Consider the following 25991-nt stretch of genomic DNA (forward strand, 5'->3'; position numbering starts at 1 on the left):
TCTATAATAAAGGCATCTGCAGGAGTTAGTGGGTGTTGTGTGCCTCCAGCACAATATACACTACCCAACTGCTGTTTTACCCAACTCCCTTCAGGCCATTACCATGTCTGGAAGGCCAGCAAGGAGAGGCAGACAGGCGCGAGCCGATAAAAGAGGGCAAGCAGGCTCTGTGTCTAGAGACAACAGTGCTGGTTGTGGACGCGGTGCATTGTCATCAGCACGTGGCCATGGGACACGCTTGTCCTTCTTTTCGGCAGCTGGACATGTTGAGCCGCAACATGCCAACGACTTGGTAGAGTGGATGACCAAGCCCTCTTCATCCTCTTCATCCTCTCTCACCCAGTCTCAGGGTACTAGCAAAGCAGCTGCCAATGCATCGTCTTCCCTCCTCTCAATGTCATCATCAGTGACTCCTTCCCTAGACCTACCACGTCCTCCTGAGGAGTCTCCTGAACTCTTTCAGCACAGTGTTGGGTACATGCTCCAGGAGGATGCCCAGTGTTTTGTAGGCTCTGATGATGACACTCAGCTAGAGGAAGGCAGTAGCGTGAATGCAGAGAGAGGGGATGCTCCAGAAGGACAGCAAACTGGCAGTCATGTTCCACAAGCTGCAGCATACTGCCAGGTTTGCTACAGCGATGAAGAGGGAGGGGATGATGAGGGCACTGACTCCACGTGGGTGCCTGGTAGGAGAGAGGAGGAGGAGGAGGAGGAGGAGGCACATGTCCAACGAGGCAGGATGCCCTCCGGGGGCCAGCTTAGGGGCAGCACACGGATTGAATCACACCGCAGAGCTCCGCCTGTGCAGGGCGCTGCCTCTGCGCGTTATTCTAAAAGTTCTTTGGTGTGGGCCTTTTTTGAGACGAGTGCATCAGATCGCACCGCTGCTATTTGCAACATATGTCTCAAGCGTATCTCGCGTGGCCAAAACATCAGCCGCTTGGGCACCACATGCTTGACCAGACATATGTTGACCTGCCATGCAGCTCGTTGGCAAGCGTACCTCAAAGACCCACACCAAAGAACAAAGCGGACCTCTCCTTGCTCCTCATCAGCTGGCATCTCCAACCCCACTAGACCTTCAGTCCTCTCTGAAACCTGCTCTGAGAGGAATGAAGGTGTAGAATTAGGTGTGTCACAGCCAAGTGCTTCCGGGCACTCTGCTAGCAGTACACCCACGTCCGATTATAGCAGGCAAATGTCCCTGCCCCAGCTGCTGGACCGGCGAAAGAAGTTCACTCCCAGCCATCCACATGCCCAGCGGTTGAATGCTAGCTTGGCTAAATTGCTAGCACTTCAACTGCTGCCTTTTCAGTTGGTAGACTCGGCCCCCTTCCGTGAGTTTGTACAATGTGCGGTTCCTCAGTGGCAGGTCCCCAAACGCCACTTTTTCTCACGGAAGGCGATTCCGGCTCTCTACTGGCATGTGGAAGGCAATGTCCTTGCCTCGCTGGACAGGGCAGTCAGTGGTAAGGTGCATATTACCGCTGACTCACGGTCCAGCAGGCATGGACAGGGACGTTACCTGTCTTTCACGGCCCATTGGGTCACTCTTCTGGCAGCTGGGAAGGATGCAGGACAAGGTGCAGTAGTGTTGGAGGTTGTTCCGCCACCACGCCTCCAAAATGCTACTATTGGTTGTGACACACCTCTCTCCTCCATCCCCTCCTCTTCTTCTTCCTCCATGGCCTCTTCCAGTGCTCTGTCCTCAGAACCAGCGGTGCTCCGTAGGCGTTCCAGGGGCTACACAAGTACGCAGGCAAAATGATGCCATGCCGTTCTTGCGCTGGTTTGTTTGGGGGACAGGAGCCACACTGGGGCGGATGTTTTGTCAGCTCTGCAGGGGCAGGCCGAGAGGTGGTGGACGCCACGCCAGCTTAAGCCAGGAATGGTGGTTTGCGACAATGGCACCAACCTCCTCTCCGCCCTCCGACAGGGACAACCGACCCATGTGCCCTGTGTAGCTCACGTCCTTAACCTGGTGGTGCAGCGGTTCTTGGGCAGGTACCCGGGCTTACAGGATGTCCTGAAGCAGGCCAGGAAAGTCTGTGTGCATTTCTGCCAATCATTTAATGCCTGTGCTCGGCTGGCTGAGCTCCAAAAGGAGTTGAACCTGCCCAAGAACCGCCTTATATGTGACATGCCCACCAGGTGGAACTCAACGTTGGCCATGCTGCAGCAGCTGCACATGCAGCAGAGGGTCATCAATGAGTACCTGTGCGACTACGGCACCAGGACAGGGTCAGGGGAGCTCGGTTTTTTCTCACCACGCCAGTGGGGCATGATCAGGGATGCATGCACTGTCCTGTCACCGTTTGAGGAGGCCACAAGGATGGTGAGCAGTGACAGTGCATGCATCAGTGACACTGTACCTCTTGTCCACCTCTTGGAGCATACACTGCGTGGAATAACGGACAGGGCACTTGAGGCAGAACAGAGGCAGGAAGAGGAGGACTTCCTTGCCTCTCAAGGCCCCCTTTATCCAGACAGTGTTCCTGCTGTGCCACCCATCACACAGGAAGAGGATGAGGAGGAGGAAGAGGAGGAGGAGGATAATTGTGTCAGCATGGAGGTGGAGGCTGGCACTCAGCATCAGCAGCAGCAGTCTTGTAGGGATGATTTACAGTCCCAAGAAACACGTGGACTTGTACGTGGCTGGGAGGAGGTAGCTGCGGATCATGTTGTCCTTAGTGACCCAGAGGACTCCGGACCGAATGCCTCAGCTAACCTACGCTGCATGGCCTCCCTGATCCTGCAAAGCCTGCGGAAGGATCCTCGTATTCTTTGGATCAAGGAGAGGGACCATTACTGGCTGGCCACTCTCCTTGATCCACGGTACAAGGGTAAGGTTGCCGACCTTATCTTGCCATCGCAGAGGGAGCAGAGGATGAGACATCTCCGGGAGGCCTTGCAGAAAGGTCTGTGCAACGCGTTCCCAGAGACTGGGAGGTTACAAACTCCTGGTCCTGGACAACGTGTTGCTGAGGCATCAGTCAGAAGGAGCGGTGGAGAAGGTGGCCGTCTGACTGATGCTTTCAGACAATTTTTTAGTCCGCAGCCCCAAGGTATGATCGGTTCCAGCAACCATCGCCAGCATCTGATTTACATGGTGCAGGAATATCTAGGGGCAAGGTCAGACTTGGACACCTTTCCCACCGAAAATCCTCTGGCTTACTGGGTCTTGAGGATGGATCACTGGCCAGAGCTTGCACAGTATGCAATTGAGCTACTGGCCTGTCCTGCATCCAGCGTTCTTTCGGAACGCACATTCAGTGCTGCTGGTGGCTTTGTTACCGATCACAGGGTGCGCCTGTCCACCGAATCAGTTGATCGACTGACCTTCATCAAGATGAATCAGTCTTGGATCACCCACAGCTACCAAGCACCTGAAGCTGATGTAACTGAATAATTTTTTTGAAATATCACATCCCTTCAAGACTGCCTATGCTGATGCTGAGTGACTGTCCTGTTATGTTGATTGTCTATCCTCTTCCTCCTCCGCTGATATGTTGGAAGAACATTTCTGGTTCTGGGTGATGCCATCAGCCCAATTTTTCTGCCCCTGTTTAACAGGGGCGTTTAATTACAATTTTTGATGCAATGCTTTGCAGCAGGGCTAATTCCTGCAATAAAACTAGAGTATATGGGAGAGGTTGCAGTGTCGTGGCACCAGCACCAGTGCCTAAGGCCCAATTTTTCTGCCCCTGTTTAACAGGGGTGTTTAATTACAATTTTTGATGCAATGCTTTGCAGCAGGGCTAATTCCTGCAATAAAACTAGAGTATATGGGAGAGGTTGCAGTGTCGTGGCACCAGCACCAGTGCCTAAGGCCCAATTTTTCTGCCCCTGTTTAACAGGGGCGTTTAATTACAATTTTTGATGCAATGCTTTGCAGCAGGGCTAATTCTTGCACTAAAACTAGAGTATATGGGAGAGGTTGCAGTGTCGTGGCACCAGCACCAGTGCCTAAGGCCCAATTTTTCTGCCCCTGTTTAACAGGGACATGTAATTACAATTCTTGATATATTATTTCACAGGAGGGCCCGTTCCTGTGCCCACCCAGAGTAACTGTGAGGACTTATAGTGTTGTGGCACCAGCACCACAACCACCAAAGGTCAATTTTTCTACCACTGTTCAACAATGGCATGTAATTACAATTTTTGATATAATCGTTCACAGCAGGGCGCTCCAGCGCCCACCAAGAGTCACTTTCAGGGCTTGCAATGTTGTGGCAAAACCAACACCTTGTTCCGCCATTTCTGCAGAGCATATAGGGCAGGCCCCTACTTTCAAACATCCAACTTACAAACATCTCCTACTTGCAAACGGAAGGAGACAACAGCAAGTGAGATGAAAAAAGATGGACGACAAAACAAATTATACAGGGGTGATAACCCTTCCCTATGTTTTCCAAAAAGCTTAAAAATAGTTTTTTTGACTGGAGCTACACTTTAAAAATGTACCAGTTGAAAATTACAAACAGATTCAACTTAACACAACAAACCTACACAGTCCCCGTCTTGTTTGCACTGCCTGTATACTGCTGTTCTGGGTGTATAGGGCCTGGGGGCCACACGCATTTCCTTTTATTAATATGGGTACGGGGTTCCCCTTAATATGTGTACAAGACCCAAAGGGGCTGGTAATGGGCAGGGAGGGCTACCCATGCAATTTTTCTCAATGATTTTCAACCATATTGCAGGAACCAGATATAACATTAAAACCGCAAGCAGTTTTAAATGATGTTATTTCCGTTTAATGTAATTTTGTGCAGGGACTGTTCTAAACACGGGAAACACATGGCACTTCACAGGCATACCACATACACCCCCCAGGCATGATATTTAAAGGAATATTTCCCCTTTTTTTTCACTTTAATCGTCATTAAAATTAGTGCTCCTGCCAAAACAGCCATTTTTAAAAACATTTTAGACATTGACCCATGTCCCCTGGGGCAGGAGCCAGGTCCCCAAACCCTTTTTAGGACAGTATCTTGCATATTAGCCGTTAAAATTAGCACTTTTAATTTCGAACGTTCGAGCCCCATAGACTTCAATGGGGTTCTAAAGTTCGTACGAATTTGGGGTCCGTTTGAAAGTTCTGGTGCGAACCGAACCGGGGGGTGTTCGGCTCATCCCTAATCTTTAGGTTTTGGCATTATCTTTGTAGACTGAGACACCTCCTGTACCAACTCCTCAAATAAGGATTGGGACAATCCTCTTGGCTGATTGAACAGAAGCAGCTGCAATCCCAGGGAAATTGAAGATGGGATCTGCAGGAGAGGGCATGGAGGTTTAGACATGTCCCCTGTGCGCTGATTCAGCTAACATGGCTAAAATGTTCTCCATAAACTCACACATAGTAGCAGAGAATACCTGCCTAGATAATACAGAGGAGGGATCCACTCCTGAAGGAATTAAGGAAGACTCTGAGGAGTGTTATGACTTAGGAAGGGGATAGTGGTTTGGGCCATGGATATCAGGATCCTTAGGTAGAACACTGCAAGACCCTTACAAGCACTGTTAGTGGATAGTATGGCAGATCATAAGAGCTGCCCTTGCTGGGAAGGTTTAAGGCCATTTGTGACCTTGTCACTGTAAGGCAGCAGGGAGCCCAAGGTGATTGTCCAGAGGATTGAGGTGGGGCAAAAAATTCTCTGAGGATCTGAAAAAAAGAATTGTTGCTCTATATAAAGATGGTATACGCTATAAGAAGATTGCCAAGACCCTGAAACTGAGCTGCAGCAGGATGTTCATGACCATACAGGGGTTTAACAAGACAGGTTCCACTCAGAACAGGCCTCACCATGTTCGACCAAAGAAGATGAGTGCACGTGCTCAGCATCATATCCAGAGGTTGTCTTTGGGAAATAGAGGAATGAGAGGTGCCAGCATTGCTGCAGAGGTTGAAGGGGTGGGGGTCAGCTAGTTAGTTTAGACCATATGCCACACACTGCATCAAATTGGTCTGCATGGCTATGGTCCTAGTAGGAAGCCCCTTCTAAAGATGATGCACAAGAAAGCCCGCAAATAGTTTGCTGAAGACAAGCAGACTAAGGACATGGATTACTGGAACCATGTCCTGTGGTCTGATGAAACCAAGATAAACTTCTTTGGTTCAGATGCTGTGTGGCGGCAACCAGGTGAGGAGTACAAAGACAAGTGTGTCTTGCCTACAGTCAAGCAAGGTGTTGGGAGTGTCTTGTTCTGGGGCTGCATGAGTGCTACAGTTCATTGAGGGAACCATGAATGCCAACATGTACTGTGACATACTGAAGCAGAGCATGATCCTCTCACTTCGAAGACTGAGCTGCATGGCAGTATTCTAACATGATAACAACCCCAAACACACCTCCAAGAAGACTACTGCCTTGCTAAAGAAGCTGACGGTAAAGGTGATGGACTGGCCAAGCATGTGTCCAGACCTAAACCCTATTGAGCATCTGTGGGGCATCCTCAAACTGAAGGTGGAGGAGCGCAAGGTCTCTGATATTCACCAGCTCTGTGATGTCCATGCCCAAGTGGGTTAAGGCAGTGCTAGAAAACAATGGTGGCCACAAAAAATATTGACACTTTGTGCCCAATTTTTGTGAGCTATTGTATATGTAGTGTCTACTTATATTTCTAAAGCACTAAGTCCTGTGTTTTTCTGCTGCTCCGTTCTTCTGTTATCAGCATAACTTCTGACAAGACATGAGAAAAAAGCAGCCTGAAATGTGTGTCTGGGTGGGTGCTATAAATATATTAGCAGAGAGCTGGTCTATTCATAGCACAGTTCTGCAAGTATTTTAGTTCCTCTGCATATGTGGAGTGGGGATGTGTGCCTTTCCTCCAATCAGCTGTCACACAGTTTATGCAAAGACTCCACTCCCACTGCTGGAACAGGAAGAAGAAAATCTAACACAAGATTCACTTTCTAAATAATATATAAAGCTGAAGACAGCAGATATATATGCAAGACTTATGTAGGGAGATTTGTTTCATCTCTGTGTATCATCAGAGGCTGTTCACTTCACTGGGTATATGTGAAGGTTTACATCAACTTTAAGCTCCATATTTAAATATTGCACAGCTCTTCTTCCCATTGACGGGCCAGCAATCAGGTGTCAAAGTCTGAGCCCCAGATGTTAACTCCTTAAGGGTAGAACTAGTTCAAGTAAAGCACCACCAGGCTCTCTGTACAAAAAGGCAAAGCTCTGACTTACTGCAGCTGAGGTACTGAGCGGCCCTATGGTGCCCACACAGACATGCTGGGAATAGTCTAGATCCTGGGGATATTCCCCATCTGAATAGCCTTTGTACTTCCAGTAGAAAAACTTACTAAAGAGTCCTCAAAACAGGATACTACTGGAGGGGTGCAACACAATCCTGGACCTGTAAAGTTCTCAGCAAGCAACACAAACGTGTGCTAACCAAACCCCTGTTTTTAATGCAAACTGTTAGACGGGTTAATATGGTTGGTAGCAGACTGGTTGGTGAGTTGAGCTGGGAATTTTCTTTGGTTTTGTTTAGCATAACCCAGTTTCCCTGAATTACTTCACTCTGTGTCTCTTACTGTCCCATTACAAAATAAGATATATTTGTATACCTTTATAGGGACATATTATTGATACAGTATTTGGGGCATTTCTTGTTGTTTAGACATTTATATATCCCTTGAGAAATTATGGAGTGTGCAGTTTCTGACGCATCCCTCTGAAAACACCGAATGGTGTTATTGTTGCTTGCTTCAATATTTTCACCAGTACCCTGGAACACATACAGTATGTAGATAAGAGTGTATGACTTTTTCAAATGGCACACTTCTTTCTGGTAAAAGCATTGAAGTTAGTAGGTCAGCCCAACTTCTGTGACACAGCCTAGCAGCCAGATGGCTAGCACTTTAAAGTGTTTGTTACCCTAAAAAAAAAAAAAATCCTGTTCCTTTAAAGCATTTTATACTGCAGAGTGCTTGTGCTGTGTAATTTGGCCCCTCAATCACTTGAAATACCTGATTGATCCTGCCTGCTTCTGCCATGTCCTCCCCTTTGTAAACTTACTATTGTTTATTAAAGCTGCTGAGCCATGACACTGTGGTCATTTTTTGCGCCTCTGTCATCCGCTGTCTCTCCTGTCCTCTCCCCCCTCCCCTCCCTGCCTGTCTGCTCTGTGTCAAGTGCCTGCCCCCTCCACTCCCTGTTTGTATGCTCTGTGTCAAGTGCCTGCCCCCTCCCCTCCTGCTTCTGAAATTACTTTTAATACCTTCTATAATCATGTGCTTTTCCTAATGATAGATGCTCCTGTCTCTGTGTTTTATAAAAAAAATGCCGGCTATACCTGATTTCAGAGCATTGCTTGGCACTCACATAACCAGCCGACTCTCTTCTCTTCTCCTCCTGCTGTCCCGACTGATGTCAGTGGGGGAATCTAGGCTCTGCTCGCTGCAGCTGTCAGACAGGAAGAGGAGATAGCCGGCCAGTTACATGAGCGCCGAGGGGCATTTTGAAATGAGGTATAGCTTTTTGTTTTATAAAATACAGAGACAGGAGCACCTATCATTAGGAAACACAACACAATTATAGTACAGTTCAATACAAAAGGTACAGGAGGGCCCTGCTCGTAGAGCTTACATTCTAAAAGTGAGGGGGTGGTACAAAAGGTAATAGCTGCAGAGATTGATTTGATGGGTGCGTCATGCAAATGTGTTGACTAGTCAGCAGGTTCCAAGGTATTCCTAATTGTAAGTGAAGTAATTTTTTTAAAGATTCCCTTTTTAAAATGAAAGTGAAAACAAGTAAATATCTGTATGACTGTCAATGCACTTGTTACAGTGTGCTCATGAAACGTGACAGGCTTACTTTAAGAACAGAAGCAGTCACTATCAGCAGCAACTATTGCACTGGTATCCCCACCTCCACCTCATCTGCTGCTCATTTAGTTACATTTCTTCTGCTAGCGACTGTGATAAGCGAGAGGAAATGATTAGTGTCATAGATCTGTTCCACTTCCTTGTTGAATCTTCTCTCATCCATTGTATAAAAATCATTACACACTGAAGACAGTGGGAAGAAAAGAACATTGCCGCCTTCTCTCCTCCTGGCTTCTCACTTGTACCAGTTCTTTTCAGACAGATGATGGGCAGAACACATACAGGAGAGGTAAAGCAGATCATTGAGACTTTAAGGTTTACCTGTCGTGAGACAAATATGGGGTCAGTCACAGCTCACCTATTTTTCAAAGTGCTAGCTGTCTGGAGGTGTCAATACTTCTGAGTCACAGATTTGAGACAGTCATGCAGCCATTTAACAACTATACTTTTTTTGAGTTTGATGAAGCTAAAACTACAACATGACAACCACAAAGTAGCATTTGCTGAACAAGAGGGCAGCAGTTTCCGCCTCCATATGACAGTTTACATTACTTTCTGTCTTTACACAGCTACAAGTTTCTGTTATAGAGAAGTTCTGGATCACAAGTGATGGAAGACATGTAGTAGGCGATGGCTTATACAACATCCAATAAAGCCTCGTGTACACTAAGTTCAAAAAATTTTGCTTATACAGGCATTTGGTAGAGGTCGACCGATATATCGGCCGGCCGATATATCGGCCGATATTTGCAGTTTTTTAATTAATCAGCATCGGCCGATTGAGCTGATAAAAAGGCCGATTTAGAACAGCGGGACTTGGAAAGACTTCTGTAATAGAAGTCAGTGTAAGTTGCCTGAGTCGTCATAGAAACGTCTTTCCTCCTCTCTGGGCAGCCTGCCAAGAAAAGAACAGAAAGATACAATGTTTACACTTGAATGAATGAACTCATCTCAGTGTGTAGAAGTTCTCAGTTTAACCATTTAAAGACTAAATCTTTTCTGACACTTGTTGCTTACAAGTAAAAGTCCTGTATTTTCTGCCAGAAAATCACTTAGACCCCACAAAAAGTATATATATTTTTTAGCAGAGATCCTAGGGAATAAAATAGCGGTTGTTGCAACGTTTTATGTCACACGGCATTTGCGCAGAGGTCTTTCAAATGCATTTTTTTGGGGGGAAAAAAAAATACACTAAATGATTTAAAAAAAAAAAACGAAAACAGTAAAGTAAGTCCATTTTTTTTTTTCGTCCAAAAGTTTTGAGTACTTGTTTTTATTTTATAGGCTGCTTGCACACTGGAGCAGGCAGACGTTGATGGTAAAATGTTGCTAGTTTTAGCAGTGCTTTACCATAATTTTAGCGGTGCTATTCGGCTGCTAGTGGGGCGCATATAATCCTAGCTAGCGGCCGAAGAAGAGGTTAAATGCGCCCGTGAAGCACCGCTGCCAAATCGCATTGAATGCGCTTGGGCAGTGGTGCCCATTAATATCAATGGGCAGGAGTGGTGGAGAAGCGGTATACACCACTCCAAACGTGCTGCTTGCATCGCCTCAGTGTGAAAGCACTCTGTCTTTCACACAGACTGCAGGGGAGCCGTTTTGCAGGCACTTTACAGGCGCTATTTTTAGCCCAAAAGCGCCTAAAAAAACGCCCCAGTGGGAAAGGTGTCTGTTAGGTTTTATGAGATGAAGGGGGATAAAAAAATAAAAAAATAAAAAAAAATCGGCCTAACATATTGGCCCAAAAAAATCGGCATCATATATCGGCCATCGGCCGCCATGATTTCTAAATATCGGCATCGGCCAGAGAAAAACCCATATCGGTCGACCTCTAGCATTTGGTGTTTTTCTTTTGTTTTCTTTCAGCCTGTAGAGGCAACTCTATTTTAGTCTGTGTGTCCATAGTTCGCTTTTGAGAGAAGCTTTCAAGCAGAAAAAACATTTGGCGTGCTTAAACACAGCTTTTAAGCTCGCCAAGTGCATGTCCAATATGCTCTATAGGGATGTTTTTTATGCTGATTTTATTCTGACAGCAGTTCTGCCATTTTGTTTCTGCTGTCTAATGTGCACGGGCCATAAATGAAAAAAAAAATTTGAGTTGGGAAAAGGAACCCTGGGCATCTTTGTAGTGGTTCCTACGGGTTAGTGCCACATAAGAATTGGAAAAAAACAGACCCGTGTGTTCACTGGTTCCAGCACCACCCCTTCTTTGAGCTCATATACAATGAAGCCTAATAGAGAGGTTTCATTGTATAGAACCTTGTTACATGGGGGTGCACAGAAAATCTGTGAAAACCTATATCAGTCTGTTTATAGCATATTCCCAACATGGAGACCAAGCTGTCAAAAAAACATCTCCGGGTTTCATACTAACTATGAGAAATTGGGAGGACCGCTTCCTGATCACATGATTGCTGTGATAGATTAAATGAAAGTGCAAGGAGAGATAAACCATACAGAATTAGTTATAGCAGGATGGAAATTTGAGCTTAGGTGCTATACCATACATTATCATATAGCTGATAAGGTCATATAAATATGACCTTAGGTGCTATACAATACTGTATCATATAGCTGCAAGTCTTGAACATAAACAGTACCTGTACTGCTACAACATAAAAAAAAACATAAGCAGAAAAAAGAGCACACAGGCTCTGGTGCAAAACCTTTTATTATAAGAATACTATTAATCCTTTCACAAATATTAGTAGAGTAGAGCATGTCATCCACATCTTCCAATCCTCAGCACTGCATGCCAGGTACCTCCCCGGTAAAAGCTATGACAGCAGCAGCCTGTACACCCTATAAGCAGCCAGCCCTTCTAATCATGTAGTTCCTAGGGTGCCGCTGGCTCACCCAGCAGCCAGGGAAGCTTCCCATCAGCGAGACCTGTCAGCATGCAGTGTGGCGTCAGCTGCACTCGGATTTGGCTAGCCCAGTCTCAGCTTATCAGCTGGAGCTTTTACCAGAGAGGTATGCAGTGCTAAGGATGGGTAGATGTGGATAACATGCTCTACTAACTAATGTTTGAGTGAATTGATTTTATTTTATCCATTTAATAAAAGGTTTCCCACCAGAGCCTGTGCGCTCTTTTTCCTGCTTATGTGTTCACAGTCTCCAGTGCCCGCTGGCCAAGAGAGCTGCAAGGTGGTGCGACCAAAATAGGATTGACCCTTTCAAGGCTGGAACACCCTTTTGAATGTTTTTGGACTTCTTTATATGGGATCCTCTTGGCATGAGAGCAAGTACTGATTATTGTGTTTACAACTTAAAAAAATAAAAAATCAGACGTTGATTTGCAATTATTTTTATTGCTTCAAATGCTCTATAGGTATTTACTGTAACATAACAAATATATCATATTAGTATAAACATATTCATGTGTTGTATGAGCTGAAAAGAAGCAAAATAGTAATTTCTATATTAAAGTATCTGCTTTAAACTTATCTGTACATCACAAACATTAAAAGGGAATAAAAATTGGATATCAGTGTTTTCCTTTGACAAAACGCTTTGCTTCTTTTACCAGCTGTTGCACATCTTCACTGTCTTTATCCTGAGAGTCCGGCATCCAGTCTGAATCCTCATCAGTGAAGTCCTCTTCCTCCTCATCATCATCATCAATGAAGCTGTCCTCTAGGTCATATTCATTGGGCTCCCCATCATCATCACTGTCATCATTCTTTTTAGCTATGGAAAGAAAAATAAACCCAACTAAAACATGTCATAGTTTAAAGTAATAGAGTCAAACAGAGATAACAAAACACCAGGATGCAGTTTATGAGAAATTGATTGCTGAAATAAATTATTGCAACCCACTCTTTGCAATGGAAGAGTAGCTAACATGGAATTCTTGATCTATCAAACTGAAAAATGTTGTGCCCAGTCCAGTTCTCTGTGTTTTGTGGACTGACAGCACATGAGTGGCCACAAAAAGGTACTTATTGTTTTTGGTTCTTACACACTTGTTGGACTGTATGACTTGAGTGAATTGTCCCCTTTCCACTGATATTTCAGAGGAAACACAAGCCACTGTATGAGCCCTGTGTGCTGGCTTCACTGCTGTGTGTTATGGTAACACAATGCCTGTGCTAATGCATTGTGGTGCGATTATCAATGGTACCCCAATACATTAAAAAAAGTGTCTATGTTGGTAAAAATAATGCATGTGTGTTTTCTGGTCCATTGTCAGCCCATTAAAATGAACAGGCTGCCCTTACACAAAGGGGTTGATGTACTAAAACTTGCAAAAGTACAAAAACTGGCTCTGCATAGAAACCAATCAAGTTCCAAGTTTTTTTGTCAAAGCGTAACCATTTCCCCCTGGTGTGTGCATCCGGAAGTGTCTGATCGCCAGGTCCAGAGGACCTGGTGCATCACGGATCGGGGTAAAGGGCCAATGACAGTGGCCCTTTACCATGTGATCGCTCTGCCCATGATGGAACAATCACTTGTCAACAAACCAGCGCATGTCCGGTCCAGCTCTCGCCTCTACTCACACCAATCGGTACAGTGTGAGATGAGAGGAGGGAGCCACTGCAGCAGTGCGAGTGGGCTTGATCTGAAGTGCACACATTGTTGATCTGTGTCCACCCAATGCCTCATCCGTGCCTATCTATGCCTCATCCGTGTCCATCCATGCTTCAGCTGTTCCTCATCCATTCCCATCCATGTCTCATCTGTGCTTTCTGTGCCTCATCCATGCCACATTCGTGCTCATCCGTGCCACATCAGTGCCAATCCATGTCACATCAGTGCTCATCCGTGCCACATCCATGCCTCAACCATGCCACATCAGTGCTCATCCGTGCCACATCAGTGCTCATCCGTACCACATCCATGCCACATCAGTACTCATGTGTGCCACATCAGTGCTCATCTGTACCACTACACTGCTTCACAAAAGTGTAATAGGTAGTCAGGAAATGAGATGTGTAGTTTATTTCCCTATAACACCTGAAGGAGCTCCATGCATGTTGGGCCCCTGTATGTGGCCCGGCTGTGTAAAAATCTCACACAAGTGGTATCGCCAGTAGCAGAATATATTTTGGGGTGTAATGTTTGCTATGTATATGCTGTGTGTTAGAAATATCTTACAAATGGACAACTTTGTATAGAAAAAAAAGATGCGTTTTCATTTTATTTCCACATTTTCCAAAAACTTGTGGAAAAAAAATACCATGTTCAAAAGACTCATTATGCCTCCTAAATTATGTGTTGGGGTGTTTGCTTTCCAACATGGGGTCATTTTTGGCGTTTCCATCGTCCTGGTGTTTCAGGGCCTTCAAAAGTGTAAGAGGTAGTCAAGAAATTAAATGTGTAATTTATGTCCCTAGAACACCTGACAGTGTTCCCTGCATGTTGGGCCTCTGTATGTAGTCAGGCTGTGAAAAATGTGGTATCACCATACTCTGGACGAATAGCAGAATGTGTTTTGGGGTGTAGTTGCAAGTATGCATATGCCATGCCAGAGAAGTAACTGGTTAATATGATAATTTTGTGAAAAAGAACAAAAAAGTAGGACTGTGGAAATGAAAGATTAATTCCTCAATTAATCGATTAATTTTTTTGATTGCTCAAAATTCTTTTGGCCGGTACTCACCTCTCCGCCGGCTTCTGGGTCTTCAGGGAGTTCCGTATGAGATCCAGTGACGTCACGGACATCGATGTCACTGGACTCCTCCCCCTTCCCCAAGTGCCTCTGTCTGCTAACGAAGGGAAGGGGGAGGAGTCCGTGATGTCGAAGTTTTGATCGAGTATTAATTTGGCTAGTTCAGTTTATCACCGGTGTTTTTTATTATTCACTTCTTACTATTTTTACTAAACACAGTATATTATTTTTTGAATATTTATTCAATATTAATGTGCAGTGCACCAGTAGGGAATGTTGGGATATTTTTTTCCCTTTTGTTGTTTTTTGTTGTTTATAAGCACATTTAGCACCTTGCAATTTATCACGTGCTGTTTTTTTTATTGATCAGTATTAATTTATTTGGTGATAATGGAGGATTAGTTATAATATTGTGGACTATTTATATTTATTTATGTATTGGTAAGGTGAGTCTGTTACAGTTTTCCTTGTAGGTTATTGTGTGGCACATTGTTTTTTGATGAACTTGTTTTATTGCACTTGGCACTTTTAATTTGCGGTGGAGTATTGAGTATAGTGCACCACTATTATTTAGTACATTTATTATTTGTTGGTTACTGACCACGTTTGAGTGTGCTCTGCTGTCTTCTCATATATTTATTCCACAGAGGATCCATTTTTGCGCTTGCGTATTTTTGGGTTTATTTATATGAAAACTCAAACACCAAAAATATCATAAAAACTTATAAAATGGCCATATTAATCAGTGTTTTATATGTGCCTGGAGTTTAGCTTTTATTTTAAAGTTCTCTATATGGTGGTAGGAATGATTAAGAGCCCTGTTCCTCAATACATTGATCTTCAGGTATAAAATTTAGTAGCTGGTATTTTTCTGATCTCAGTGCACCACTTTCGAGACCATTAAAGTTAGTTGGCAGCTTAGCTATGAGAATTTTGCAGATGACAAGTGATACCACTGAGAGACACATTTTGTTGCTCCCGAACATTAGACCTGAAGAGCTCTGTATCTGAGAAATGGAGATAATTGCAGTGCACGCATTTCTAACTTGCCACCATCTAGAGATCTTTGAAACTTGGAGATTTTCTTTAAAACAAGTAAATTTTATTGCAAACGTGAACAATGGAAATGAGAAAATATTTTATGTTTCATGTAAGTAATTAGCACAGTGTAAAATGTATTTTGTCTTGTAGAAATATTATGTATAGGATTATTTATTAACCAATAATAATATTAATACTTATTAACCAACATTAATAACAAGAACGAATGTGCTAATTACAAAATTTAATTAGAATAACATTGAAAAGGTTTATCGTTTATACACATAAACTGAACAACCATTAAACCTGGGATGTTTGTAGCACAAATAGGTGCACTGTTCAGAAATTAGGCTCCATGCACACTGAAGCTCAAAAAAGCTTTTTCTGGACGCCAGATTGCTGGCAGAAAACGCTGGTTGAAAAACCTGCTTTTAACAGCGTTTTATACTAGCGTTAATGAGCGTTTATGAGCGTTTTACAGCGTTAGCGTTAATGGGCGTTTTTTATAAAAATACACAGAGGACACTCCAAAAATCCCACAATGCATTGAAAAATAGAATGCCGAACACTAATGAACGAGCGCTTATGAGCGTTTATCAGCGTTTATCAGCGTTTGTCGTTTTTTGGCGCTGAAAAACGGCACTTTGAACGCGAATTTCTGGCGTTCAGAAAAAAGCCCATAAACTCCACTGCTCATTAAAGCTGAAAAACGTCCATGTGTGCATGGACACATAGGCTAACATAGAGTGGAGTTTATGGGCTTTTACAAAAAACGCCCAAACGCCAATAAACTGCAGTTTATCAGCTTCAGTGTGCATGGAGCCTTAGAATTTACCCTGTATCTTTGTCCAAAACTATAGCACTTGGTCAAGATTCAAAAATCCATTAATGTGGTTCCATTAATGCAAATCATTTACATATTCTGAAAATAAAAGTAATCTGCGCTATAGGTCTAAAGATAAAAAATGCAACTAAATACCAGCTGGTTCCACATAATGTATATAGAATATAGTAAATCAATATTCACTTGTAGGAAAAATGTGCTGCTCTTAATTTAATCATACCAACGTGCAATAGGATGCTGATGTCATCAATAATGACATATCCAAAAATAAACAGTGAACAGGTTATAAAGGTGCCAATATGGTGTCACTCAAACACATACAAGATCAATATAGAAACCAGAAAAATACAGCGCTGTTCCTATGTAAAATTAGTGTGAAATAATAAAACAATTGTGACAAGAAAATGTGAAAATATACTATAAATGCAGCAGCAGCTTTAAACGTGAGATACCCACAATTCAAATAATTTTTTCCAGATAAGCTGCGCTATACTGATCCCATAAATGCTATGTGAAACAAATAAATAAATAAAAGATGAAACAAAAATTTGACAGAATGCAGACAGAAAAATGCATATACTAGTGTTCAAATATTAGTCAATCTTCCCATCAACAAAAGATTCTGCTTGTAATCTCCAACGTGTTTAAACACACCACACCAATATAGGAAAAGTGTCATCAGAGTTTGCAGAAAAAAAGGCTTCCACCACCAACACTACTGCCGCTTACCAGCTAAACTGATCCCATCTCAGAGACCAGATATTGCCAATATTAAAACACTTCCTCTGAGCCTGGACTGCATGGAGGATGTATCCCTTTTAAGTGCTTGGTTCAAGTAGTTAGAAGAATCCTACGGCCAGACCGCTCATTGCCCAGCACATATAATAACGAGAGGAATCGCCATAGTGTGATACAGTCATGAAATTTAATAAATTAAAAAAGATTGCACTTACATCAAGTAGGAGAAAACTTCGCTTTCTAAAATCAAACAGGTTTGCCGGCCGGCTTAGACGCTGCCCGTCACTTCCGGGTTCAGCGTAGATCGCGGTGACGTCAGTTTGGGAGGAGCGGCGTACTGACGTCACCAGCGATCTACGCTGAACCCGGAAGCGACGGGCAGCGTTACTAAGCCGGCCGGCAAACCTGTTTGATTTTAGAAAGCGAAGTTTTCTCCTACTTGATGTAAGTGCAATCTTTTTTAATTTATTAAATTTCATGACTGTATCACACTATGGCGATTCCTCTCGTTATTATATGTGCTGGGCAATGAGCGGTCTGGCCGTAGGATTCTTCTAACTACTTGAACCAAGCACTTAAAAGGGATACATCCTCCATGCAGTCCAGGCTCAGAGGAAGTGTTTTAATATTGGCGATATCTGGTCTCTGAGATGGGATCAGTTTAGCTGGTAAGCGGCAGCAGTGTTGGTGGTGGAAGCCTTTTTTTCTGCAAACTCTGATGACACATACAAGATCAATGCCAATCAAAGAGTATAAAGTCCATAAAATAGTAAAAAAAAAATCTTGCAGTTCTGACTGTCAGTGTTAAGAGATATTGTCTTCATGTGTAATCCACTACATGCCCACTCCACCTTACAATACATACAGGCTTGCCAGAACTACTGTGATGTAATCCTTCCAAATATGCACCATAGGTGTTTAACAAAGTGCCATCTAGTGGCGAAAAAATTGAAAAAAAGATTCTATATATACACACCACTTTTTTTACAAATATATATAAAAAGCTCCTGTGTTCATCCTAAAAATCATCCGCTCATCACATGGAGATCCAAGGGAAATGAATTTAAATTCAAACCTCTACTTAGAATTTGTAAATACAATATACAGAAGCAACTTGGAAGACACAAGACACAAAATAAAAGACACAAAAATAAAAAAAGGAAATATAGAGACAAAAAAATATAATATAAAGTAAAATGAAATTAAATTAAGAGGGACGGAAAAAGGCACTCAAGCTAAACTGTTATTGATGAATGCACTGACATCCCACTATATATTCAATTCAAAAGATATCAAATGAAATCCTTCATAACTTGTACCAAACGTAATGTGCTGTATTTATTGCATTGCCCATGTGGCCTGCAATATGTAGGGAGAACCACTCAAACCCTATATGTAAACTTGGGTAATATTATTCTCCAAAGATCTCCAGATCTCCAAAGCTCTAAGTGTTGTTTCTCTCTGGTGCTTCGTTCCTCTGTTATCAACATGAGTCACTTCTGAGCGGTTTTCCTGACACTAGATAAATTTGTGATGGGGGAGGGAGCTGAGATCACTGCTTGCCTATTTAGGACACAGCTATGCATGTTCAGTGTGTGGAGAGGGTGTGTCCCTTTCCTCCAATCAGCTCCCACACAGTATATAAGAGCTGTAACTGTAACTATCCACCCTCTTTCTCCATGCTCCTCACAGACGCAGAAGGATTTGATCACAAGCGTGACCTTTTGAAGGGATGTAGACATGAGAAGACTGCAGATAAACTAGTAAAACTTATGAAGGAGGATTTATTTAATCTATGTGCATCATCTGAGGCTATTCACTTCACTGGGTATATGAGAGGGTTTACAACCACTTTAAGAAAGCTTTCATGGGCCATAGCATCTCAAAGAATTACGAAAACATTCATAACAAACCCCACTGGAACTTTTTTTTATTGGAATTAATATATGCCACATTGGAGGGGCAGTTCTGTCAAAAGGGAGATATCTAAACTGGAATCCACATGGATTTAATAAAAAGTGAGACGTTACTGCAGCCATCAATAACAGTTAATTTAGCTTGTGTGCCTTTTCAGCCCTCTCTTTTTCATTTTAATGCAAATGAAGGTGAGAGCCAGACAAAGGTATAAAATGAATCCTCATCATGGCACCATCCCATTCAAGTACATCACAAACCACAACATAACCCCTGTAATGCCCTGTACACATGGTCGGACACTCCGACCACAAAATCCGTCGTATTTTTTCCAATGGATTTTGGCCGAAACTTGTGTTGCATACACACGGACAAAGTTGTCGTATGGCGGGACTACGTAGAAGCTAGTAGCCAATAGCTTTGGTCTTGTAATTTAAACTGAGCATGCGTGGCACTTTGTCCGACGGGATTCTCTACAAATTATTGGAAAAAGTCAGATCGGATTTTGTTGTCGGAAAATTTGAGATCCAGCCCTCAAACTTTTTCCGCCGGAATTTTAGACAGAAAAAGTAAGATAGAGCCCACACACGATCGGATTTTCTGAAAACATAATACGATCGGAGCTTTTCCATTGGAATTTCCGCCCGTGTGTACAGGGCATAAGAGCGAGGGCCACATCCTAAAAAGGAGGAAGGGACCTCAACAACCACAGGGGAAGGAAGTTTAATTGTGCCAACATTTTACTTTATTTTATCTTTTGTTGTGTATGTTTTCTCTTATTTTGGTGTCTTCCCAAATGCTTCTATATATTGTATTTACAATATACTGTATTAGTAGAGTTTTGAGGTATATTACTATGATTTCCCTTGCATCTCGATGTGGTGAGTGGTTGAACATAAGAGTTGAATATTTTTATATATATTTTTAAAATATGTTTATATATACATATATACAGCATCTTACAAAAGTGAGTACACCCCTCACATTTTTGTAAATATTTTATTATATCTTTTCATGTGACAACACTGAAGAAATTACACTTTGCTACAATGTAAAGTATTGTGTGTACAACTTGTATAACAGTGTAAATTTGCTGTCTCCTCAAAATAACTCAATACACAGCCATTAATGTGTAAACCACTGGCAACAAAAGTGAATACACCCCTAAGTGCAAATGTCCAAATTGGGCCCAATTAGCCATTTTCCCTCCTCAGTGTCATGTGACTCATTAATGCTACAAGGTCACAGGTGTGAATGGGGAGCAGTTGTGTTAAATTAGGGGTTATCGCTCTCACTCTTATACTGGTCACTGGAAGTTCAACATGGCACCTCATGACAAAGAACTCTCTGGGGATCTGAAAAAAATAATTGTCGCCCTACATAAAGATGGCCTAGGCTATAAGAAGATTGCCAAGACCCTGAAACTGAGTTGCAGCATGGTGGCCAAGACCATACAGTGGTTTAACAGGACAGGTTTGTCTCAGAACAGGCCTTGCCATGGTCAACTAAAGAAGTTGAGTGCATGTGCTCAGCATCATATCCAGAGGTTGTCTTTGGGAAATAGATGTATGAGTGCTGCCAGCATTGCTGCAGAGGTTGAAGGGATGGGAGGTTAGTCTGTCAGTGCTCAGACCACAGGCCGCACACTGCATCAAATTGGTCTGCATGGCTGCCATTTCAGAAGGAAGTCTCTTCTAAAGAAGATGCACAAGAAAGCCCGCAAACAGTTTGCTGATGACAAGCAGACTAAGGACATGGATTACTGGAACCATGTCTTGTGGTCTGATAAGACCAATATAAACGTATTCCGTTTAGATGGTGTCAAGTGTGTGTGGCGGCAACCAGGTGAGGAGTACAAAGACAAGTGTGTCTTGCCTACAGTCAAGCATGGTGGTGGGAGTGTCAGTGTCTGAGGCTGCATGAGTGTTGCCTGAACTGGGGAGCTATAGTTCATTGAGGGAACCATGAATACCAACATTTTAGCCCCGTACACACTATCAGATTGTCTGCTGAGTTTTTCCTTCAGATTTACCAAAACCATGTAGTAGAAGGGCCTGCCTGATTGCATACACATTGAAACTCCTAAGGTTTGACCTCATATTATATGGTTTTGGTAAATCTGAAGGAAAAACTCAGCAGACAATCTGATAGTGTGTACGGGGCTTTACTGTGACATACTGAAGCAGAGTATGATCCCCTCCCTTTGGAAAATGGGCCGCAGGGCAGTATTCCAACATGATAATGACCCCAACACACACCTCCAACGCGACCACTGTCTTTCTAAAGAAGCTGAGGGTAAAGGTGATGGACTGGCAAAGCATGTCTCCAGACAAACCCTATTGAGCATCTGTGGGGCATCCTTAAATGGAAGGTGGAGGAGCACAAGATCCATCAGCTCCGTGATGTCATCAGGGAGGAGTGGAAGAGGACTCCAGTGGCAACCTGTGAAGCTCTGGTGAATGCCATGCCCAAGAGGGTTAAGGCAGTGCTGGAAAATAATGGTGGCCACACAAAATATTGACACTTTGGGCCCAATTTGGACATTTTCACTTAGGGGTGTACTCACTTTTGTTGCCAGCGGTTTGAACATTAGTGGCTGTGTTGAGGTATTTTGAGGGGACAGCAAATTTACACTGTTATACAAACTATACAGTCTCTACATTAAATTGCAGCAAAGCGTAATTTCGTTATGTCACATGTAGAGATATAATAACATATTAACAAAAGGGGTGTGAGAGGGGTGTACACTTTTCTGAGATACTGTATATATATATATATATATATATATATATATATATATATATATATATATATATATATATATATATATATATATATATATTTTATAATTTGTAAACTATGTCACAAAAGTGAGTACACCCCTCACATTCTTGTAAATATTTATCTTTTCATGTGACATGGCATAAACGTATGCAGTCATATATTTTATCGTAATGCAATGAATTGCAATGCATAGCAACACATTGCAATGAGCAGCTGTGCATAGAGCTCAATGAATGTAAAAAATGCATATGCACAATGCACTTCAGCATGCATGCATTATACGCACTTGCTGTTCTTAGTGTTGCTGCTGCATTACTGCTGGGAAAAGAAAGCAGAGTTGCCAAGAGAGCAGGGTGAGCTCAGCTGCTGATTTACTGCTGGAAAGGGAGGCTGAGCTTCTAATTTACTGCTGAAATTGGAAGCGGGGCAGCTAAACTGGGAGAGGAAGCTGAGAAACTGAGAGGACTTCAGTGTTTAGTCTGTGAACTTTGAGGATGAGGTGCTTCACAATGCCAGTAACTAAAGATCTCAGTAAGGACTTGTTTGAAGCTTATTTACGGCTTGTTCAAAATATATATGAATACATTTGTATGTCCATAGCATTGTAAGATGTTCATTTTATATTTAAACAAGAATTAAAATACAATTACTTAACCTCCCTGGCGGTATGATTCTGTCAGGAATTCCATTCCAAAAGCGGTACAATTCTTTTGCATGAAAATTTGGTGTTATGTATCATAGGCCTGTAATTCTTAGTAATTACTTACTAAAACCTGACCAAACAAGACTCTAGTAGACATCCCAGATGTGATAAAGTTAGAAACACAAAATCATGAATTATAATCTTATAAATAATATAATTTTATTCAATAAAGTAATGTGAAATAATGAAATTTGTCAAACAAAGAAAATTCAATAAACATCCTGAGTGTGATACACTTTGAAGCAGGGTACAGCACACAGTCCAACATCACAATCCGGACAATAGAACCGGGTTTCTTTTCGGACTTTTTTCCCACTGCCATCTCTCTTTGAGCAGCAAACCACGCACATCCTGGTAGGTGCTTCCTTTTTTGTGGTTGGTGGTATATAGTCCACAAAGTGACGACCTGTAAGGCGCTCTGGGTTGACAACGTCCACAGCATGTCGTCCAGGTCTGATCCCAGATCCTGATGGTGTCTGGTGTTGGAGGAAAATCTGCTCCGCCACCTTCCAGGTAAAATCCGCATGAATAAGAGGCTTGCGACTCTGTGCTCTATATAGGACATATGCGTTCCAAAGGCATTGCTCCAGAAGATGCCGGAAAATCTTTTTATAATATTTTTTTTGTTGCTTGCGCATAGCCGGATAAAATGTCATTGCCTGATCGGCTCTGTCCACGCCTCCCATAGTGCAATTGTAGTCTATGACGACTTGCGGCTTCAGCACATCTTTCCCACGTTTGGTGTGGACCATGGCAGTGGCGGTATTGTGCACGGTACTCATCAGACAAACGTCCTTCTTATCTCGCCATCGCATTGCCATCATTTTACCCTTCTGCCAGGCAACCATTTCTCCGGTTTTTAGATTTTTCCGGGAGAACAGAGATGGCATGTCACGCCGATTGGGCCTAACCGTACCATATGCATCGGTCTTGTTTCTTAGCAAAACATCAAAAAGTTCCGGAGACGTATAAAAATTGTCCAGGGTGACACAATATCCCTGGTTCAGCAATGGCTCCAGCAGTGTGAGGACCGATGATGTGGCCATCCCATAGCCGCTGTACCTGGGGTTGAACTTTGTGCCTTTACCGGTGTAAATGACCGCATTCCATATGTACCCGGTGGATGACTCGCAGAGCATGTAGGACTTTATTCCAAATCTCGCTCTTTTGGACGCAATAAATTGTATCCAGCTCAGGCGTCCCTTGTAGGCCATCAAGCTTTCGTCCACGCAGACGTCCCTTTCTGGCACGTAGGTCCGCTGGAAGTTGCTCACAATAATTTGCGATACCTCCCAGATTTTTTTGAGTTTGGGTGCAGGATGCGTGGCCTCATCAAACTCCTCATTGTTCGTGAAATGAAAATATTTCATGATGAGGTAAAAACGGTATTCCGACATCACGGTGCCAAAAAACGGAGTGGCCAATAATTTATTGGTGGTCCAGTACCATTTTTGGAGCGGTTTCCCCACCACTCCCTGAAGAATGATGAGTCCCAGGAACTGCCAGATGTCCTCTTTGGTCACAGGTTCCCACTTTCTGCTTCGGGAAAACCTGGCATGCAGCGTAGCGGATTGCTGTACCTGGTAGCGATTTGTCTCTCTGACAATTATTTCAATGACATCCTCAGTGAGAAATAATTGCAGGTATGCCAGGGGATTGTCACGTTCGACATCTACCTTCATCCCAGGTGATCCGGTGAAAGGGAATCTTGGCGGCGCTACCTGGTCTGTATCGCAGTTGATAGGGCACCAATTGCGCACATCGCTGAGGTCAGGTGCAGGATCATCACCGCTGTCACTTGTCAGATCCGTGTCAGTGTCAGACGACAAATCTCCCACCGACTCGCTATCGCTAATTTCTGCGAGCAACTCCGTGTCGCTATCGCTGTCACTCAGCTGGTCCAATGGCGATTTTTTAGCGAATTGGCGCTTTTTTGATGCCATGTTAGATATTATTTTATTGGAGGCAAGGGGCACTGTATGGTTTATCTGTCAGATAGAGATGATACAGTGTAATCCTCTCAGATTACAATGTATCACCTCTATTTATGTGTTTGTGTTGTGTAACTTTTTGAATTTCCCGCCCAGTTCCGCTCCCGTGCGCCGCTGCTGCTCGCAGAGAACGGAACCAGGAAGTGAGGATGGCGTGACCTCGCCGGCGATCGCGTCGGCGATCACAGGGGAGGACACGGAGGACAGCGGAGAACATCGCTGGAGCGCAGGGAGAAGGTAAGATCTCCGCTCGCCACTCTGCAATATTACCCCGAGCGTGACTCGGGGTTACCGATAGTACAATAGAAAACCTAACCCGAGTCACGCTCGGGGATACCGCTGGGGAGGTTAAAGATCACAGGTCCCACCCCTGCTGAAGAATCATGTTCAAAGGTTGGACAGAAAGTTAAAGTTTAAAGTGGGACTCTGGCATCTATGAAATACCTTTAAAATTAACTTATCACACTCATATCAGTCACTTTTTTAGCCGAGGAGATCATGTGGCCGCTCAGCCTCTCCTGCAGTAGCCCTGGAAACCTGGCGCAGAGTCACGTGACCGGCCCGAAGACATCTCTAAAACGGTATTTACAGCGCTCGTTTTTATAAAAGACTATTACAGTGTGGTATGCCAGGATATCATAGAGGGCTGGCAGTGTGCATTTACAATTTTTCATTTAACTAATAGTGGCGGAGGGCGGAGACAAAGACACACAGACATAAGTTGACAGGCAGGGGGTGAGAGGGAGAGCAGAGAGGACAGAAGAGTATGACAAAGTGAAGCAATCAGACCACGATGATCAGGGTTCAGTAGCCCTGATTTTTGTGTTCTGTATAGAGAGGGCATACAGGTGCAGGGTTCAGGTTTTTTTCTTTTTTTTTTTACAGTTTACAGGGGGGCAGATTACACAGCACAAGCACTGTGCTGTTTAATCTGTTTTAATCACTTTAATACCAGGCACTTTCGCCCCTTCCTGCCCAGGACAATTTTCAGCTTCAGCTCTGTCGCATTTTGGATGACAATTGTCTGGTCATGTAACACTGTATCCAAACCAAATGTGTATCATTTTCTTCCTACAAATACAGCTTTCATTTGGTGGTATTTGATTACCTCTGGGCTTTTTATTTTTTGATAAACAAACTAAAAAAGCCCAAAATTTTGGAAAAAAATATGTTTTTCTTAGTTTCTGTCATAATGAGGCAGCACTGATAAATTGGCATTGATGGGCACTGATATCTAGAATTGATGGGCACTGATGGGCACCAATAGGTGGCACTGATGGACACTGATAGGTGGCACTGATTGGCATTGATGGACACTAATAGAAAGCAATGATGGGCAGCACCATTATTAAATGTTAAACAGACACAACAGAATTCCACTGATTCTCACTGATCTTAAAGCAGCACAGGCAAAGATGTAAATATGTTACATTTACAGACCTTAATAGCTATATCATTAGAGACCATAGGAGGTTTTGTTTCGACTGGCTTCACACCTTTGCATTATGGTGAAATGC

The 25991-nt window shown here is 43.3% G+C and overlaps 1 protein-coding gene across 2 annotated transcripts in view; it reads right to left on the reverse strand.

The window, feature by feature from the left end:
* Window positions 1-12139: 12139 nt before the first annotated feature.
* Window positions 12140-25991, reverse strand: part of APLF (aprataxin and PNKP like factor) — a 401298-nt gene continuing 387446 nt past the window's right edge. For both annotated transcript variants that reach the window (XM_077485939.1, XM_077485938.1), the window contains exon 11: window positions 12140-12538. In XM_077485939.1, the coding sequence (XP_077342065.1) occupies window positions 12336-12538 (203 nt within the window). In that variant the 3' untranslated portion in view covers window positions 12140-12335. The remainder of the gene's footprint in view (window positions 12539-25991) is intronic.

This window comes from Lithobates pipiens, unplaced genomic scaffold, assembly GCF_037356315.1.
Source record: "Lithobates pipiens isolate NorthernLeopardFrog02 unplaced genomic scaffold, aLitPip1_a1.2 Scaffold_18, whole genome shotgun sequence".
NCBI classification, from domain to species: Eukaryota; Metazoa; Chordata; class Amphibia; order Anura; family Ranidae; genus Lithobates; species Lithobates pipiens.